At 26.9% G+C, this 21,078-nt stretch overlaps 3 protein-coding genes across 3 annotated transcripts; 2 read left to right on the top strand and 1 right to left on the bottom strand.

Moving 5' to 3' along the window:
* The first annotated feature begins 2,438 nt into the window (after positions 1-2,438).
* LOC112603676 lies at positions 2,439-3,919 on the top strand. Its single transcript, XM_025352364.1, has 5 exons — positions 2,439-2,482; positions 2,561-3,031; positions 3,095-3,242; positions 3,308-3,561; positions 3,631-3,919. The coding sequence occupies exons 1-5, from the start codon at positions 2,439-2,441 to the stop codon at positions 3,917-3,919; spliced, it is 1,206 nt and encodes a 401-aa protein (XP_025208149.1).
* Positions 3,920-12,466: 8,547 nt separating this feature from the next.
* LOC112603541 (LETM1 domain-containing protein 1) lies at positions 12,467-16,146 on the bottom strand. Its single transcript, XM_025352158.1, has 7 exons — positions 15,572-16,146; positions 14,243-14,552; positions 13,989-14,173; positions 13,703-13,816; positions 13,286-13,457; positions 13,057-13,203; positions 12,467-12,888 (listed from the first exon to the last, which is right to left on the bottom strand). Exons 1-7 carry the CDS (start codon positions 15,667-15,669, stop codon positions 12,706-12,708), a joined length of 1,209 nt encoding a protein of 402 aa, XP_025207943.1. The 5' UTR covers positions 15,670-16,146; the 3' UTR covers positions 12,467-12,705.
* A 155-nt stretch (positions 16,147-16,301) lies between these two features.
* LOC112603540 (adenosylhomocysteinase) lies at positions 16,302-20,313 on the top strand. Its single transcript, XM_025352157.1, has 2 exons — positions 16,302-16,526; positions 18,897-20,313. The coding sequence occupies exon 2, from the start codon at positions 18,939-18,941 to the stop codon at positions 20,244-20,246; it is 1,308 nt and encodes a 435-aa protein (XP_025207942.1). The 5' UTR covers positions 16,302-16,526; positions 18,897-18,938; the 3' UTR covers positions 20,247-20,313.
* Positions 20,314-21,078: the final 765 nt, after the last annotated feature.

Raw genomic sequence — 21,078 nt, 5'->3', positions numbered from 1 at the left:
TTATATCAATAAACGATGGCAGTAGTGCGCTACTCTATAATAATGTGAGTAATCTACCTTTGCTGTCAATTAAAATAAAAAAAAAAAAGAGATCTTAAACTATTGTTTATAATACACACATTAATTATTTCACTGTCGAGAGAGACGAATTTATGACGAAAAGATATTGAACAATTTTAAAAATTGCTAATGGAAACTGAAGAAATTTAAATTGAATTATAATAATTATACTTTTTAATTATGTACTTTTTTTAAATTTTAATATTATTATTATTAATCTAGGTGTAAAACTAATCTCAGTGTATAATATGTATAAAAAAATACACCCCATTATAAGAGAAGATAGGTACATCATAGTAAGTACAACAAAGAGTAGACAATTCTGTTATCCAGTTGAATTAATAATATAAACAAGAATTTCTAATTACCTTGGTTGGCAAAAATCTAACGTTTATTACATTCTTGTTCAATGCTTACGCTATTATCTTCTCGTTTATTAAAGATTTTAATAATACGAACCAAAGACATGCTTCTATTACATGAAATGTAACTACCTAATATGTATAATGTAATATAAATTTACATCGCATATTGTAAAATTCTAAGATTAGTGCGGAATAGGAAACTCAATAATAATTTCTTATATGGTTTTTCTTTGACTGTACAATGTACATACTTGAAACTATACTCACTATATACCCACCATATCTTACTGTTTATTATCAACCATATTTTAAATTGAAAAACATTTAACATATGAGGTATAAAATCTTCTTAAGTTGTAGCCATATGTACGATTCATGATATTCTCTTAACAATTATTCCATAAGATGATTATTTTATAAAAAAACAATTATGTTTCATAATAATTTTAGTGTTTTTAAACTTATTTTTCGTTTTGTATAATTTAAAATAGTTATCTTTATACACGCTTTAAAAAATTAAATAATACATTGACAAAATATTTTTAGAATTTGAAAATTTTACAATTATTATACTATTTTAAATTTCATATTTTAGTACAGAAATCTAACATACTAAAAACACACTTAGTATATTCAACCCAGTTAAATTTTATTATCGTATTTAAGATATTTTGAATAGTTTTCTATTTTAATTAATATTTATAGAGTTAAATAGTACATAGTTTACTAAGTACCTTTATTTTTTACCCTTTTTAAACCAAAGTATGAAGGAATACCGCATTAGCATTACTTCACCCGAGGGTACCTAATTTACCACGTATTTCCACTCCCAATTTTGCTTTTAATGATAAAATTATTCAAATCATAATTTTTTTAAATTTTCAATTATACATTTTAAGCACCAAATTCTCAAGTATTAAGATTTTTATATAATTTAAAGGATATCCAATAGTAAAATAAAAAAAATTTCAAAAGAAATTCACCTTTTTTTCTTGTTAATTTTTAAGTAGATGACCTTTTTTGTAAATATTTATGAATCTAAATTGAAATTAACAAGCAGATTCCAATTTTTTTTATTTGTTAGTAGGAAATAAAACATTTATCATTTATTTTGATGAACTTATACCTATATAAATCCATTTACATCATTTACCTTTCAGTTCCTACTTTAAAATTTTTAGTTGTTTGTAAAGAATAAATTAAAATAATAAAAAAATATTTATGTAGAAGGTAAATAAGTACCTACTTTTTATTTGTTTTTTTTTTTTTAACGCAAAAACTACTAAACTAACGTATATATAAATTTATTATCTATGATATGAAGTTTCCTATGTATAATTAATGTAAGCTTTATGAACCTCTATATTATCTAAAATAATTCTTATAAAAATAATACATTTAATTTATAGATAAGTAACAATACTGGCATCACGTAGGTTGAACATATTTCTGTTTCCACGAATTTCTGAACGGATTCTGTTGATTTTGAACATAATTGCATAAATAATTAAAGTCATTAACTTGTAATTTGTTGAACTGCACATACAAGTGCAACGATGTAAACACTGAGTCACTGAGAGGGGCGCGATACGATTGCACGCGGTCCTTATCAGCGGTACCTTTTTAAGCGTACGATTGCGCGCGCTATATTATTTTAACTTTTAAGCAACGTTGCCAAATATATAGGATATAGGTCCATGGTAAATCCGTACGATACCATAGTAGATTATAGTAGATTATTTATTACCTATTTTTGCCGATATCAGACAAACTTCCCATCACTAAGAATGAATTGGTTATATTATTAAAAATATTATCTTTATTGTAAATGTCCATACATGTACGAATACACCTATACTATAATCGTGCATGATGTGACTATATCAATTAACTATCAGTTGTGTTCGGTGTTTGAATTGTGTCACAGTGTAAAATTTTGTGTTGATTTTTTAAAAATGGAAAACGAAATTCGACGTATTACATCGGAGAGGGGAAATGATTTGTTGCTAGTCAATGGGCACAAATTTAGGTGTATCAGGCAGCGGGCTGATGGATATGTAAGATGGAGGTGCTGTAAAAAACAGTGTACGTCCACAGTGTTGATGGATTGATGATTTAATTATAGAAAATGCTAGTGAACATAACCATCCTGTTGATCCGATACAAAAAATTGATCGACAAGTGTTGAGAGAAAGTTGCAAGCGAAAAGCTACAAGTAATATATCTACCCGGCCAATAAAGTTAATTAGAAATGAACTTATGAATAGCGTAAGTACTGAATTAGAACATAAAGATTTAAAATCGGTTAGAAAGGCAATGTATATTAAACGAAGAAAAAATCTCCCTCCCTATCCAACATCTTCTGAAGATGCAATTACAAAAATAAATGAATTTCAAGATGCAGATTTTTTAATGTTTAGAGGGGAAAAGTTTGTACATTTACCCGAAGATTCTACTTTTATTTGTTTAACCACTAAAGAAAATCTTCAATGTCTGACCAGTTGTACCGATGTATTTACAGACGGAACATTCGAATATGCTCCAAAATTTTTTTTGCAATTATACACCATTCATGGTTATAAAAATGGCATTTACGCACATTTGGTGTATTTTTTTTTAAATGATAAATTTAAAAATACATATATTAATGTATGGAAGTATTTAATCAGTATATGTGAAAAACAATCACTTATTTTTAAAATTAAAATACTTCACATTGATTTTGAAATTGGTGCTATTGAAGCAGTAAAAGAAGTTTTTCCGGCTGTACAAATTAAAACATGCCGTTTTCACTTGGGACAAGCTTGGTGGCGCAAAGTAAGTTGAATCAAATAAAAATATTTTTAAAAATTACAATGTCAATAATCAAAATCAATTTTCAGATTAATGGTGAATCAAAATTAAGAACGGCATATAACGATAAAAATAACGATTTACAAATATGGCTCAAATCATTTTTCGGACTTTCTTTTATAGCTCCAAATGATGTCGAGGATGCTTTTGTCGAACTTATAAGTGTATGTCCAAATATTTCAGTTGGACAACTTTTTTCGGATTATGTTTTGGAAACGTATATTGAACCGGGTTGTAAATTTCCACCTATTTTATGGGCTGAAACACCATCATCAAATCCTAGGTAAATATTTACTAATAATAGTTTTAAAAAAAAATGTGTTAACTATAATATTATATTATTTATTTTTAGGACTACAAACGGGGCTGAAAGTTTCCATAGTACATATAATGCACAGTTTAATAGTGCTCATCCACCAATATTTGTCGTTATAGCTACCCTTATGGAAACTCAGGCAGAAACAGTTACCAAATTATTAACCATTTCCAAAGGTATAATAAAACCAAAATCGAATGAAGAATCAAGGAAAATTGAAAATTTGAAAAATGAATACAAACATTATGTAAACAATAAAACACCAGAAAATTTACTAAAGTATTTGGCCATAGTTGGAAATAGGTATCGGGGGTTTAAAATTTAATTTAAATATTAATTTACGAGTATTATATTTTTTCAATTATTAAATTTCTTTATTTTGTATTATTTTTTATTATTTACGTAAATTTTTTAATTTTTTTTAAATAACATATTTTTAATATTATTAACTTTTTGTATTTTTATTATTTACGTAATACATTTGGCAACGTCGCACTCAATTTCACGCGCAATCGTACGCCTTTGAGTAATTAAAATGTTGTCTTTTGTTATTCTGGCACTGCGCGCAATCGTATACCTAAAAAGGTAAACCGCGCGCAATCGTACTCCGCCGACTGAAAGCCATGATTATACGTATCTATTTAATATATATAATATAATACGTATATGTTTTCTGTACTCGTCGAACGTCTATCTTTCCAGGTTATAATATTGTAGTTCCATACTTTGATCTACGAAAACCTAATGACCTCATTTATAATATAACCAGGAAATGCTTAATCTGTATTAAAGTAATCAACATTAATGTACCTGGTTAAATAAAGTAACAGAGATTTTTGAAAAATTCTATGAAACGATAAAATTTTTCAGTTAGTTTAACAAATTAATTGTATCCATACTTGATTAGTACCTAGTCAATAAAATTAAACACCAATTTTCAGAATAATTTATTCGTTATTGTTGTAACCAATGGTAATGGAAATATTAAATTTAAAAAAATAAAGAGTAGATATGGAAACGGAGACCGTTTAGTTCACGGAGCTATGTCGTACGGAGACATGGATCCCCGATCCTGGCACTTATTTGGAGAGCGCTCAACTTACGCTGTACATAATAATAAAATGTAGGTATGCAATGGCGTGGCGTTGTAGTTGTCAGTGCTTTTAGTAAAATTCTCTGTGAAACCGGACCTACACGATGGACGAAAACTCGTCGTTTCTCCCTACTATAACACTTGACGGCTACCACGGCCCGCCTACTTATCACCTGTTGCTTTGAAGTGATGGCAAGTTATACAATGTCGCGTTTTATCGTAATGGTTGCGATCAGTGATATTATATTGTGTTCAACCACATTTCGCATCACACGATAGTTTATATATTATTAGAGTGAGTTCGCACTATGTTCATAAATTAGTTTTAGTCGGCAGAGAGGAGATTTTTGACGGAGCACCCGTATTTCCGTCAATTGGATGTACGAAATAGTCCGATCTCTCGGCGAACGAGTATAGACGTATAGTGGTGTAACTGATGTAAGCAATTACAATAAATAAAATTATGCCTACCTCTCCCGTAAAACGCATGCGTTTGTGTACAGGAGATTATTATAACATTATTCTTTCGTATCACACTCACAAATAGTGAAATTGAAATATAATCATCACTCATTAAAAATAAGAATTAAAAGTATAAATTATAAATATTTTACAAAATTATTTAAAAAATTAATTTTAACCACTTTATTTAGTAAAAATATCGACTATTGAGTATTAATAGTTCGAACTTGTATGTCAATACATGGCGGTGGCCGATGACAGTTCTGGTTTAGATAAGAATGAGTACGAATTACTGAAATTTGATTTCAAAATTAAGTCTTTATAACTAGTTATAGTTTTATGCTGAATTATGCATAAAGCTTTTCCGGACAAATTGTATAACAATGCTTTTAGAACATCATTGGCAATTGTTTCCTCAACATGTTTAAATACAAACTTGCTTTTTTTTTTCAAATAAATTTAAATCTTGCGACGGTAACCCCGCAAATTCTAGCGACATCCTAATTGCATTATCAAAGCTTCCTCATTTTATACAGTTCTATTTGTCCCATTAATATTTCTAAATATGATAAATAAATGCCCCTTTGTTCTCCCTACGAGCCAAATTGAAAAACCACTCTAATTTTAACATAAATAAATTATTATATTATCGTAACAATTACATAGGTATTTTCTTTAATTAACTCGATTATTGATTTAAGTTGACTTGAAGATGAACTTGTTGATATCTGAAGTTGATTTTGAAAGTTACTTGATTTTTTTTAAATTATGAAATTGACTTGATTTTAAATGTACGACTAATGTAAATTACCTTCAAAATAATTATAATTAGCATAATTTATTTCAAATTTTGATTGACGTTGTATTATTTCCAGTCCAAATGTAGTTTAATTTTCCGATACACCACTGCCACCAAAATTTTGTAACGTATCCTCTTTAGCACTCGAAATTGAAGTATAGTATAATAAAGTATACTAATTTTAATATTACTTGACTTTATTAATAATACAATTTTTATATTAGATTTAATAGTATATGTTCATTGTTCAATACGTATCCTGTCGAAAACTTCTTTCTAATCGTCTGTTCCTTCCCTATTTAAGCTAACCCTTTTATTCACTTTTTTGTGATCATTAGATTTTGTATTGTTCACTAACTTATGAATTACTCTCGTTATTTTTCTATAGTACGTATGTATTTTTGAAAGTCAATGAATGTCAGTGGCTACATATTACTATATTAGTAAAATATACTGCTTACTAATGAGAATCATTACATGTCCCATTAGAATTTACTATCATAATATCATCCAGTAAATAACACTTTAAAATCATAAATATATAAAGTTATATCTTAAAACTTAATGACTTTGTAAATTATTTTTAATGTATCATCTTCAAAATAATAAATCCAGATTTCAGATCCAAATGAAATAAGTGGTAATGTTACAAGTTAGTATTTAAACACGGCAAAAAAAATATAAATGTTTACAATAATTATTAATTATTTATAGTAGCAAATATGGAAACACGTTAAATAAACGTTAGTTCAATTCATTAAAATGTCAAATTAATCATACATAATTATTATTATTTAAATTTTCCAAAGGTATATTATTAATCTGTAAATTTATTTTTAATACCTACCTATATTATGTTTAATTTTATTTTTAGTAAAATTATTTTTTATTTTAATTTATTTTTTATCCATAATTAGTAATTAATTTTATCGAATTAGGCACTTTTTAATTACTACAATAACAAATAATAAAATGTTGGACTATTTAATACAATCAAATAATTTTTAAGACAAATATTCAATCCCCCAAAAATTGTTTTATTAAAGAGTTTATTAACTTTATAAATGGTTTTCATATTACATTGTTCGGAAATAAATAACAACTTATTGAATCGTATATATATTGTGATTTTGCATAGTGTTTGATATACAATAAGCCGAAATATTGACATATTGTTATGATAACTTCTGTTACTGAAAATATGTACCTAGGTTTTAGAAAAATAATCTTAGATATTAGATAAATTAAGTTAAAAATGAAACCAACCACGTGTGTTTTATATTTTACGTAGGCACCTGCCTATAAAGTATAAATAAATGCACACTCAATAATTATAATCGTGTGTAGTTGTAATTAAATTCATACTATGAATGACTTTTATTTTTTATTTAGATTTTATAAAAAGTGTATACCTATAATTTTTAAACCACAATACTCACAATACATAATTTTTGAAAAGAATACATTAAACATTTAAACGTGATATAAATTTCCAATTTTACTATGCTTTCTTTCGCAATCAAAAATATACTACAACGTAAAATCACAGAACATTAATTTTACCGCAGTTAATTCAACCTAACTACACAATCGCATGCAATCATCATATACTAAAATCATACAATGAATATTGAATACTTACCTAAGTATCATCAATAACGAAAATATTAAATTTCCAAAATATGTAGGAATTTACACTTATTTTAGGTAAGACTTTTCATTTTATTTCAGGCATATGGAGGTACTTTTTACCGTCGAATGATATTCTTGTTTGAACATTCTTTTGTCCGTATAAACGTTTCATCGGCGAACGAATACGTCGTTCAACCGGCCTCGAGCAAAATACTTTGTACATCCCTTTTCTTGTTTTATAGCTGTTTTATGTTATTAAAAGAAAAACCAGTCACGTGAAGTCAATCTCTAGTAGCCTATAAAATTTGATATCCCCCACCCCGTACCACATACCTTGCATATCAGCCATCAAGATAAATCTTTGTAAATTTCCAAGAATACATTTTCTAATTAGATATTTTGTTTACTCTCATTCAAGTCGCGTGTGTGTATTAAACTAGTGCTAAATAGCTGAGATTGTTGTGTTATTGATAAATTTTCAATCGACAAAAAAACGATCTCATACAAAATAATTATATTTTTACTCTTTAAAACAAATTTAAACTCACCAAATCAGATTATTCAAAATGTGTTTCAATGAAAGTATGTAATTAAACATAATCTCACATATTATATCGAATACAATTATTGGGCATTAATATTTTAATAGCCTACTATTGCAAAGTTTCTATAAGAAATTAAACCAATAAGTTGAAATATTCTTTTAGGAAACACAAACAATATTATCATACACAAATACACAATACTCGCATTATACAATATTATTAATATTACGTATTGTTAAACATAATAAAAATATTAAAATAATTTATGGATAATACTGGCCACGTATTATTAATACTTATTAATTTTACAATAACTACAAGGTACTATCTGCTCTACTTATTTTATATATAACAAAGTAAGTATGTCATAAACATACTCTTGTGTATGAAAATATTGAAAACTATGGAAAGAACTAAATCAAAGAACTAAATCATTAAAATCTGACATAGACATGAAACCACAAACATTAGGTTATCAGTTGTTAATAATATTTTAAAAATAAGAAAAATATATGTTGTTAAAGTATGTTATGCACAAAATATATAGTAAATTATTGGTAATACATAAAATCAATCAACTGCAGGAATCAACTCATATATATGTATGTTATAGGTACAAAAAAGCCCAACATTTTAAAATTGTATGTATTTTATAATTATTCAAGATTAGGTATATCTTTTAAAATTTAAAAAATGTATTATGTTTATGTAAATATTAAAATTTTAAATTATGTTTAAGTACATATTTTGTGTAGTTACATTTATTGATTTACACAATTATGAGTAGCCAGTAGGTACCTACCTATACAGAAATTTTTATTAACATGACTCACTTAGGTATATAGGTTGGTCAATGGTCTGGTGGTCACTACCGAGGTGTTATTTTTATAACAATAATTATTACAAATGTACTTAATAGTTACTATATTCATACTGATTAAATCTAAATAGTTATATACTTATATATTTGTGTATTTATAAATATGCACTGTACTTACACTTCACTTACCACAAAAATTACCTTTTCTATATTATTATTTAATGTGTTATGATATACCTACATAAATGATTAATGATATGATAAACAATTACAAATAGATACATACAAAAAAGTGAACTAAACTTCTAAAAAGGTTATACAACTAATACACAAATCATATACAGGGAAGTGCAAGATACTAAAAAATCAGTATCGCGATACTCGATACTTACATTTTAAGTATTTAAATACTCAATATTCGATATATTTAGAAAAATTACTCGAAGGATTTTTTTTTTTTTTTTTTTTAATGTTATTTATACATAGAAAATTGTGAAAATTTTATGTGGATCTTTAAGTGTCACTATATTCGTTTTTTTTTTTTTTTTGCCAATGCAAAGAACACATTCTGCTTTAATAATTTCAGTTTCTGTCTTAGGTAGTTTTTTATTTTAAAATATTTTCCACCCAAAATTAATTGATTAAAAAATTATTTTGTATTTTGGACAAATTAATATATTATAACTTATAAGGATACTGCAAACGTTCGTCAAAGGTACATAGTGTAGACATCTAGTGTGTATACCGATTACTGTGTAGTATTCAGTATTTGTATAAAAAATACTTGTTGTACACTCGTACCTACTTACCTTGATTTAATAATCTCATTGTACATTGTATTCATTACTTACTTTATCGCCGTCTTCAGTCACGCGATAGGTAGACTATACAGACATACAGTGTACAAGTACGAATAGTACGATGCACAGGCACTATGTACTGTATACAGTTGTATAGATTACGGATATGGATATCTAATAAGGCACGGACGTAGTCCATAGGCGCACATAGGGGGGTGCTTGGGGTGCTTAGCACCCCCAGTTTCCTGTAAAATTTATTTCAATATTTTATCAATCATTTGAAAATTATTGTGATTCATTGGGTTGGAATTTTTTTCCATTACAAATAGACAATATGTAGCTTATGAATTCACGATTAATAATGTATTGATTGTATTGTATGAATGCACGTTCCACTGTTCCAGTTTTCGTCTAAACGTTGAACATTAACAGCAATCATATAACAAAAATTTGCATTATCCAACAGAAAATTAAATCTTGTTTAAAATTAACTAGTGATTAGATATTATTATTATTATTATTATTATATATATAATATAAATACATTTTAATATTAATTATAATAATTAAAAATTAATAGAATGCAATTTATTATGGTATTAGGGGGGTGTGGGGGGTAAAGCCCTACACTGATCTGTTTACTGTAAATTATTCCAGCACCCCCTAAATTCACACCCAATGTGCACCTACGGTAAAAGCATAAATTCCACAGGTATAACTAAATACACAAAAATAATTTCGTATGGGCAAGATACTCAAAAATCAGTATCACAATACTAGATATTAGTTACTTGGATTTAGAGTATCGAGATACTAGATACTTGATACAATATTGTATCTATAAGATACGTATGTTAGATACTTGTATCGAAGATACGGCCCGGTCCTGATCATAAAATATATCTTAGTTATAAATGTTTTTGTAATTGATTAGGTAATGAATTATAATAATATCACAAATTTCGTAGAATTACATAAAGTAGATAGGTAGGTACATAAAAATAATACGTTTTAGAAAATTACTTTTCTTTTTTTGTAAGGCGGATGAATTATTAGTTTTAAAATGTTTTATCTACTTCAAAAACATTATTATAATTTATTTTAGTATTACAAAAAGATTTATCAATGAATATTAATATTTTATTTATTTAAATACAAATGGTGATGGATTTTAGTTTACGAATTATCGGCATTTTACAAGTTATATAGTTCCACAATTACGACTAACGAATAGGTACGTCTTATAAAAAGCTATTAGGTATATATTTTACTTATTTTAGTGTTATATTAAATAGATACCTACTTATCATATATAAAAACTTAACATTTTAAGAAGTTAAAAAATACTATTAGAACAAAAACAATATCATCCAAGAAAAAGTACCTTAGTAAGCTTTTTTTTAAATAATATATAATATTGATGTTTTAAATAAATAATTCTATGTGGGTAACTGTATGTCATATTACATAACCTTGAAAAAAGTTTAAAATAAATATTTTTAAAATTATTTAGGATAATAATATTCTTGGTTTTAAAACTGAAGCATATGTAAAAGAAATTCATCCGTTGAAAATTAGAAAATACTAGACATGTATTTTAGATAGGTCCATACATAATACGTATAAATTCAATTTATAGTTTCCATTAAGTTTTACAATTTATTTTTTTCAAACCCATATTATATATTTTGACACTGATAGCAATGGTGAAATTATAATTTTCTAAAGAACTAATTTTTGAAGTTAACCCATTTTTTGGATCTTGATTATAGGTTTTTCACTATGACAAACTATTTTTTAAACATTTTTCGGAAAATTCAGTATTATTGAATAATTAACACGATAATAACATAATATTATGGTAAATGGTATCCCACTATCGTTTTATTAATTATTTACCTATTCAGTGTATGAAAACGACATTAAGTGTATGTGCAATGGAGAGTCAAAGACTCTAATTATTTACTACAATTTTAACAAGTTTATTTAAATTGAGTTATTTTATTTTATTCAAGTGGTTTTATTTTCATATCAGTTTTTAAAATGTCTGATGCAAATAAACGTTTAAATGGTTTTCAGTGTAGATGGAGACTGTTTTCTTTTTCGTCTAATAAAATTGCTACAATAACCAAATCTGGCATTGAAAAATGACGAAATATGCTACAGTTTTTTATTGAACAAAATAAAACACTGCACTGTCTGCACTACATAGAAACACTAGCTTCGTGTAACTAACAACCAAAATGTACTTAAGTACCAACGCTAGAGGTTTGTATTGAGTAATTACATCATTTTATGGTAGATGACATACTATGACTGCTAAGTGTGAATATTTGGATGATTCGTTATGCCGTAATGTGCTGTGTCTTAACAGTGTAATTGGATTTTAAACTAGCCCGATTCACCTTGTGATCATTATATTCAGTATTGTTCTCACAATAACCTTTTTGAAAGTCAGTAAATATCAGTGACTACGTATTAGTAAAATATATATAGCTTACTAATAAGAATTATTATACTAGCCCGTTGTAATGAAATCCATTGAAAATGTTAATTTAAGCACAATCGTGGTGTAGTACTTGGTGACATAACGCAATGGTCATGACCACTGTTTACATAATTATCTTAAACCATGGTCTTAATCTCTTGATATTCATAGAAAAATATTAAAATGATTATTAAAGATAATAAAAATTTTAAACAAATTTTAAACACAACTAAAATTGAAAAAAAAAAATCTATTTAATAAAATTACAATGTAACAAAATAAAATATCAACAAGACAGAATATTATTAACACCACTGGATATTCATTCTTCCTTACAAAACATCAATTAACATAGGTACTACAAAATAAAAGTAAGTACAGACTAGATTTTATTATTATTGTAATTACAATGGTTTAATCTGTCTACGTTTTAAATGGTTATTTATTTTAATTTTTATTTAAGCACCATTTATTATTCAGTTTTTTTTAGTATGTCATTTTCTGGTCGATTTAATGCCAATAAAACCTGACAGTGGAGTATACAACTGAGTGAATCGTTATCAATGTTCGAGGAGATCTTTATCCAATCTTTTAAGTATAGGACAAGTGTTTCCCTAGATGATGAAAAAGGGTTCAAACCTCTAAATAGGCATGCCTGCAACAAAAATAGAAAACTGCCAATTAAAATAATAAAAACATATAGCACTCTACCAAATATATGAGAATGTATAATTATACATTTTTTTTAAATACAAATACATTACACAATAATAATATTATTTATCAATTTACATATTAGTAAAATATTTTAATAACAACATACCCATTGTAATTGTCTATCATTTAATTTATCTGGTCCACCTTCAGATTCTATTGCCTTATCCATTAATTGGATATACTGTGCTAAGTTCTTTAACCTCACTCTTCTTCTCCATCCACGATGCATGTTATACATTTTTAATAGTACTTTCTTTAATTAAATAATAAAGGTAATAATTAATAATAAAAAAATATTTGAATAGCAAAACAAGTATTTAATTTAAAACACTCACAATATGTTGACGAGGTAAAGTACTAAAATGATATGGGAACATAGTAAAAACTGGGATGGCTTGAATAATGTCTTCCACAGGGGATACGCCTCCTGCTCCCAGACATTCAATCACACGAAACCATTTTAAAAGCATATCATCTGAACATTCTTCAGCCATTAAACTCAAATGCCTAACATAATAAACTAACATACAAATCTACATGCTTATGTAAAAATGAATAATAAATACAATACATAAATATGTTCAATATATGGGCAGACCTTATCCACAAGACAGCCTGGTTACGATAGCCAGACTACTCAATGGATTATGACTTAAGGCCCAAAAATTACATATTATTATGTCTTACTAATATTTTCATACAATTAATTTTTCTATTTTTTATCTATAATTAAATAAAAAAAATAAATTTACTCAAAAACTCTCGTGTTATGTTCAAAACTGTTCTGTTGATCTTTTATCCAATATTCTTTAAGTTGTTCATCTGTCCAAAAATGCTCAGATAATAAATACTTAGGAAACATGAACCTAAAATTAAATAATTAAATTAAAAAATAAAAATTATAATACCAATAATGTTGAAGACTATTGTTTTTATTATTATACATAAAACAAGACTAAAATTCTAATAAACCTAGAACTATATTTTTTGAATCAAAAGATAATAGTATAATTTTAAAATAAATAGATTTTTACTTACGCTAATGGAAACAAAAACAAATTAGTAAATGGTACAGGCCAAAAAATTAGAATTGGTGTCAAACGAACCAGTTGTAATGGCAACCTATATTTCAACTCCAACTCAGCATAAGTTAAGGATGACAAATCAGAACTGTAATATTTTTTATATGCTGACAGTAAAACTAGAACATCTTTGTATAGATACTAAAATAAAAAAGAAACATATGTTTGAATTTAAAATAAAATTTATAGTCCACTCAGTAAATTTCTTACTTTACAACCAAAAACACTCAGTCTTGCATACTTTGCAGTAGATGGTGACCAATTTTCAATCCTATTAACTAGTCGCATTGTGAAATTATTATCGTTTAAGATCTTTGTCTCATCCATATTTTGTTTATTGTCTAATTTATTATCATGCTTAACAACAGTATTATTTAAAGATGCATTTTTCTTTTCAGTAGATTGTAAACATTGATTAGCATTATCAACACTATTGCCACTTATATAGGGCGGAACTGTTGAAGGTTTTGCATCTGTTTTCAATGGTTCCTTGCTTGGTAACTGCAAAACTACTGAATTCCTAAAAATAAATTTAAAGCTTATTTAAATAATAATATATATTCTAAATTATTATGTTTAATGTAAAAGTGGACCAATTAAATAATTATTTGAGCGTTCATAATAATATTCTAATACTTATTAATTATTTATTGTTATATATTTTTATTAGTACAACTAGAAGCTTAACATTATCAAATAACCTATATTAACTTAAATGAGCCATTCATAAATATCAAAGGTATAAAAAAGAAAACGATCATTAAAATTCTAGTCAGTAAAGAGTATAGGTTTTGAAAGCTTAAAACTCTTCTATTTGATAGTTTTATAACTTTTTTTATAGTAAGAAATGTTTACTAATTTTTTTTTTTTTTAAATATTTAAGAACTCAAGATTGAAATTATTCTATTTAAATTAGAAATTGAATAAATTAAGAAAAGAACAAAAATAAATATAAAGACAGCAATCATAGAGTGCTTTTATCCAACAAAATTATTGAATAAAATACATAAAAATATTTAAGTATAGAGTACTAGTGAAGAATTCAAACATTATATTGTCAAAGTCTAGAACTATTACAATATTTTTAACTTGGCACATTTCATTAATAGATGTTTAAAGAAGAAACTATATTTAAGGCAGAGAGTAGGTAGGTGTATTATTGTGTGGACATATAAAAAAGTGTTCACATAGTTGTACTAAATGTAGTAGGTATTTTAAAATAATGTTCCTACATAACAAGGTATGATAAAATATTTGGCTAAAGATTAATATTTCTCAACAAAAACAGTTTAGTACCTATCACTTCAAAAAAATTGTTATGATTGCCAAACACCAACCATATTTGAATGCAAAAGCAGAAACAAAATCAAAATTAATAGGTAGATTGTAGAGTTATGCTTAAATAGATCTAACCCAAATTGATAAACCCATACTATCAAATACAATATCCAACCAGTATATGGATGGACGGAGAGATTACTGTCATACAATACTGCAGAAGATGAAAGATTTAACGAGTGATCCGCTTTTCCGTCATACCTGAAAAATCGACAGTTTTTGTATGTGTTGTTTTCAAAAGTTAACAATTTGCAACTGGTAGCAGCATAGCGCCGAGACGTGCTGATCATGAACTTCATCTTATGCAGCCCGACGCTAGCAGCGGCTGACAAGTTGAATCGGACTCAGCTTTGACACGATTGCTGAATGCCGATATTATTATGTCGTCAATAAACGTTTGCGTTTGAAATTTACATTATTGTATTATTTCCAAATCGGTGTTTTTGGCGAAAACAAAAATACAAAATATAATGTAAGACAGATAGCTAGTAGTGATAACAGCACAGCTGATAATGTACTTGATGTCTTTGCCTCACAATTGGTCACGAATATAATATCTGAGCTTGGCTATGATTAAAGAATAAAGAGTCACGAGTCACGCGACTTTCGACATAAATATTATTATTAATAATTATCAACATCAATAAATTATTTATTTTTTAACGAAATCTACCGATTTTCCGAACAAGTCAGAAACGATAATCTATTAATTTACCGAGCAACCGTACGAAATATATTTTCCCCGCCGTACTACTATTGATTGCACTATCGATGTTTTAATAGTTACGCGGTCCAAAACACAAATCACAAAACGGTATACAATAACAATTATATGTATAATATTTTATCAAATAATAAGAGATAATACGATCGTGACGCAAACCTGCTGGTTCGTCTTCGTCGGTCTTTCTTTCTTTCTTTCACACAGACGCGCGCGACGCATGAGGTTATTGCGATCATTGGAGCAATAACGATTAAATATCATCACGCCATCCCTAAAAGCCGTTAGTTGGTCCATTCCAAACGAGACGTGTAATTTTTTTTTACTCAATTTATCTTCCACGGTGTAAACCACTTACCATTAACTAGTCACTTTAATTTTTCAAGTCTCCACGCAATCGTCCGATACTCCGGCTTTCATTCGCGTTTGAATCGTGTAAGTATTTTATAGTTTTATATTATTATTTTTATATATATTTAATCACTGTCGCGAGTATTGTGTATCGGACAATATTAATGAAAATAACCATCTGGTTATTTATAATTAGTATTCATATATATGTTTACATTTTACATATTTAATTTTATTATTGTTGTATATTTGAAATTAGAATCCAAATTACTGAAAATTATTTTAAATCACTGGTTCAATGAGTAGTATGAAATATACCAATTTAAGTGAAACTCTACAGCATACAATATTCCACCATGAATCTATATAATTTAAGCCTAATCGTCTGTTCTTCATTTAATATTAATTTCTTTCATATATACAAATGTACTTTGATTTTTAGTCACACATAAACAGTTAAATCATTGTTCAATCTCTGCCTTAACTTCAGCCTGAGCCATAGATAAAAAATGTTGATGTAGATGTCTATAAAAATTGAGATTTGTTTTGGTAGTTTCTGCTTTCTAGATTATTAAAATATATGTACTAAACATAATATTTCATAATATTAGGTTTAAAGTCATGGTAGCTATAATAATTTGACAAGGAAGTTAATATGTTAAGATTAATAAAAATTGGCCGTGCATACCAAGTACTAGGGTGAATGTTAATTATTACTTCTATTTTCTATTTTATATTGTATCATTATTGAGGATTATTATTATATTATCGCCCTTATTATAAAAGGTTTATAACATAAAAACTTCTTGTTCAAATTTAAGTTGCATTTGAATGTTTAAAAAAAAATTATATACTTAACAAATTTTAGTAAAAAAGATTTTATATTGTTAAAAAACATTCCTTGAAATATGGTAGGTACCTATAAAAAATTTTAAGTTTCTAAAAATTAAAAATATAGTATATTTATCAATACAACATTAAAGGATTAAAGGGAACTAAGTATACTAAACTTGTTGAATCATCCTGTGAAATATTAAAATAAAATATAAATATAATTTAATATCTAATTATTGTAATGTATTCAGTACCTATATTTCTATAAAATATTTAAAATTTTACCTACCTTAGAAATATTTTTTGTTTGTGGATCTTGATAAATTACTATAATTAAGTAAAATTTTAATAATGGTATTTCATATGTAACTAATAATTTTCTGGAAACATATTTTATTAAATCAATTAAGAATTATTATAAAAATCACAGTAAACATTCTAACTAAAAATTTCGAAAGTGTTACTAAGAATTACAACTGTTATATATAGGTATAAATGTCATTAATACATGAACGTAATTCTATCAATCATGAAATAACAAGAACTCTTAGTGCCTATCACCAAACAAAAAAAAAAACTGGTTAGATAGTAATATTCATTTATTATTAGCTTATATGTTAAAAAAATACCAATAGCAATGATAGATGAGTTGGTAAATTCTGTTAGAAACATAATTAATAATATCAGAAAAAAATAAGATTTTATTTATAGTAAAATTTAATGATGTTAGATATTTATTATGATAACTATTGTCATTAGTCTATATTTAATCAAAAAAACATTAATAGTTGTAAGATCAACATACTCTAAAATATTGCTTAAAATTTAGTATCTTATCACACACAGTTCAGTATTGACATTTATATTTCTTCTCATTTTATTTTTACAAATATTTTTCAATGGAAAAATTAAATAGGTATTTCATATCTTAGTTTTTTATTCTATAAAACTACAGACATGTAAACATTGTCTTTTGATGTATTTATATATGAATGAGAAAAAATAATTAACATTTTATTTTATTATATAAAGTTAGGTTATTGATTTTTATATGTTATATCAGCGTTTCTCAAGCTGTTTATCTGCCAGATCCCTTAGAGATAGTAAAATTAATTGCAAACTCCCTTAATAAAAATAAAAATTAAAAAACCAATAATAAATAATGTAATATAGTATTTTAAATTTACTTCTGCAGACCACAGTTTGGGAAACGCTGTGTTATATTATCCGACCAACTAGTAAACATGTTTTCTAAATGTTATTTTACTATACTGATGATGGCACTGCTATATTCCTATTTTCATATTTACCTGCCTTAATAACAACATACGTCATGTAAAATATTTTATGTCACATCTCAACTTGATAATACTTTACCAGTAATTTATTTATTTTTTACCCTATTGTTTATATTGGCTAAATTATTAATACAAAAAAAAAAATTATGTACGTATTAATATATGCATAGAATAATTAACCAGTTATTAAAAATATCCATACTTTTAAATTCATGTTTCTTTAGCATAAAAGTTATTTTTCAAAAATGTATAACCCAAAATCTGTAACTGTGATTAATCATAATATTAAGATTAAATTTAAGTATCTATTTTGTTTTTGTAGATATATCAAACATTCAAAATAGCTTCAATAAAAAAAAGAAAAATGGAAAACGGAGTCACCCACAAATTTAAAGTTGCAGATTTATCTCTTGCTGAATGGGGCCGTAAAGAAATTATTTTAGCCGAAAAAGAAATGCCTGGTTTAATGTCTTTACGTAAAAAATATGGCCCACTCAAAATTCTCAAGGGTGCTCGTATAGCTGGTTGTCTTCATATGACTATTCAAACAGCTGTCCTCATTGAAACTCTAATTGAACTAGGTGCTGAAGTACAATGGTCTAGCTGTAACATATTTAGTACTCAAGATCATGCAGCTGCAGCAATTGCAAAAGCTGGAATCCCTGTGTTTGCTTGGAAAGGTGAAACTGAAGAAGAGTACTTATGGTGCATTGAACAAACATTAGTGTTTGCCGATGGTAAACCTTTAAATATGATTTTGGATGATGGTGGAGATTTGACCACACTGGTACATGAGAAATACCCCCAGTATTTGGATGGAATCAAAGGAGTATCTGAAGAGACAACCACTGGTGTTCACAATCTATACAAAATGAAAAAACAAGGTATTTTAAAGATGGCAGCTATTAATGTAAATGACTCAGTTACAAAAAGTAAATTTGATAACTTATATGGTTGTCGTGAATCCCTTATTGATGGTGTGAAACGTGCAACAGATATTATGATAGCAGGAAAGGTCTGTGTTGTTGCTGGTTATGGTGATGTTGGCAAAGGATGTGCTATGTCATTGCAAGCTTTTGGTGGTCGTGTTATTGTCACTGAAATCGACCCAATTAATGCACTTCAAGCGTCCATTGCTGGTTTTGAAGTAACCACTATGGAAGAAGTCTGTTCAAAGGGACAAATATATGTAACAACAACAGGTTGCAAAGGTATTATAACTGGTGAACACTTCCCAAATATGCCAGATGATGCTATTGTATGTAATATTGGTCATTTTGATTGTGAGATTGACGTGACTTGGTTGGAAAAAAATGCTGTTGATAAAGTTGTCATCAAACCTCAAGTAGACCGATATACTCTGGCCAATGGCAGACACATAATTCTTTTGGCACAAGGAAGATTGGTGAATTTAGGTTGTGCTACTGGGCATTCATCATTTGTTATGAGCACTTCTTTTACTAATCAAGTTCTTGCTCAAATTGAATTATTTACCAAGACAGGACAATATGAAAATGATGTATATGTATTACCTAAGAAATTAGATGAAGAAGTAGCAGCTTTACATTTGGACCATTTGGGTGTCAAGTTGACCAAGCTCACTCCTGACCAATCTAAGTATCTTGGAATACCAATTGAAGGGCCATACAAACCAGACAGTTACAGATACTAAAATTAATTAAAGAAATAAACTTCAATTTAACAGTACATTTTATTTCAACTTATCAAAAATATAATATTTAAAAAAAATATATATTAAAATGTGTTGTTTAATTAGATTATCTTTAAATCCTCTATTATTCTTTAGTATAGAACTGATAATAACATAACCAATTTTATGGTACGTTAAAAGTTCCATTAAATATTCCCAAAGAATTTGTATGGATTAATTTATTATTTCTATATTTCCATCTAATTAGTTCAATTATATTGTAATGACGTACACATTATCTGATATATCATTCAAACTAATTTAATAACACTAAAATTTAACAAAGTTAATTATATATTATAGATTACTACATTATAATGCATAATGTTATTTATAAGAATAATAATTTTATTAACTAATCGTATGTCAGTAATGTCTCATGTACGACGTGTGTATAGTTGAATCATGCTGCAATTTATAGTTTGATTACATTCAAAGACAGCATCCCATGACATATACATAAACTAACAGGACATGTAAAACGGTACTCAGTCGCTCGCTCCGTGGCACACTAAATTATTATTATTTATTATATTTTTACATCAGAAAGACAACACAACAAATGAAGTCTATCAATTCACTTCATATACTATTAGCTATTAAGTATAATATTATTTCTAACTTTACCGTCCATATCGTCCGTTTCGCTTCGGAATGCCAAACTTTTTACACTACCAATGTCTCATACGGCATTTGTGATTGCAGTGGTGTATTTGTGGAGGATATATTCTTTCCCTTACCTCCTTTTTTTTAAGACTCGATATAACAGTATAGTTGTTACATATAACTCTGT

This window comes from Melanaphis sacchari, unplaced genomic scaffold (genome assembly GCF_002803265.2).
Source record: "Melanaphis sacchari strain LSU unplaced genomic scaffold, SCAv2.0 Contig10_pilon_pilon, whole genome shotgun sequence".
NCBI classification, from domain to species: domain Eukaryota; kingdom Metazoa; phylum Arthropoda; class Insecta; order Hemiptera; family Aphididae; genus Melanaphis; species Melanaphis sacchari.
Note: the sequence above shows the minus strand (reverse complement) of the source record. Positions and strands in the feature narration are given on the sequence as shown.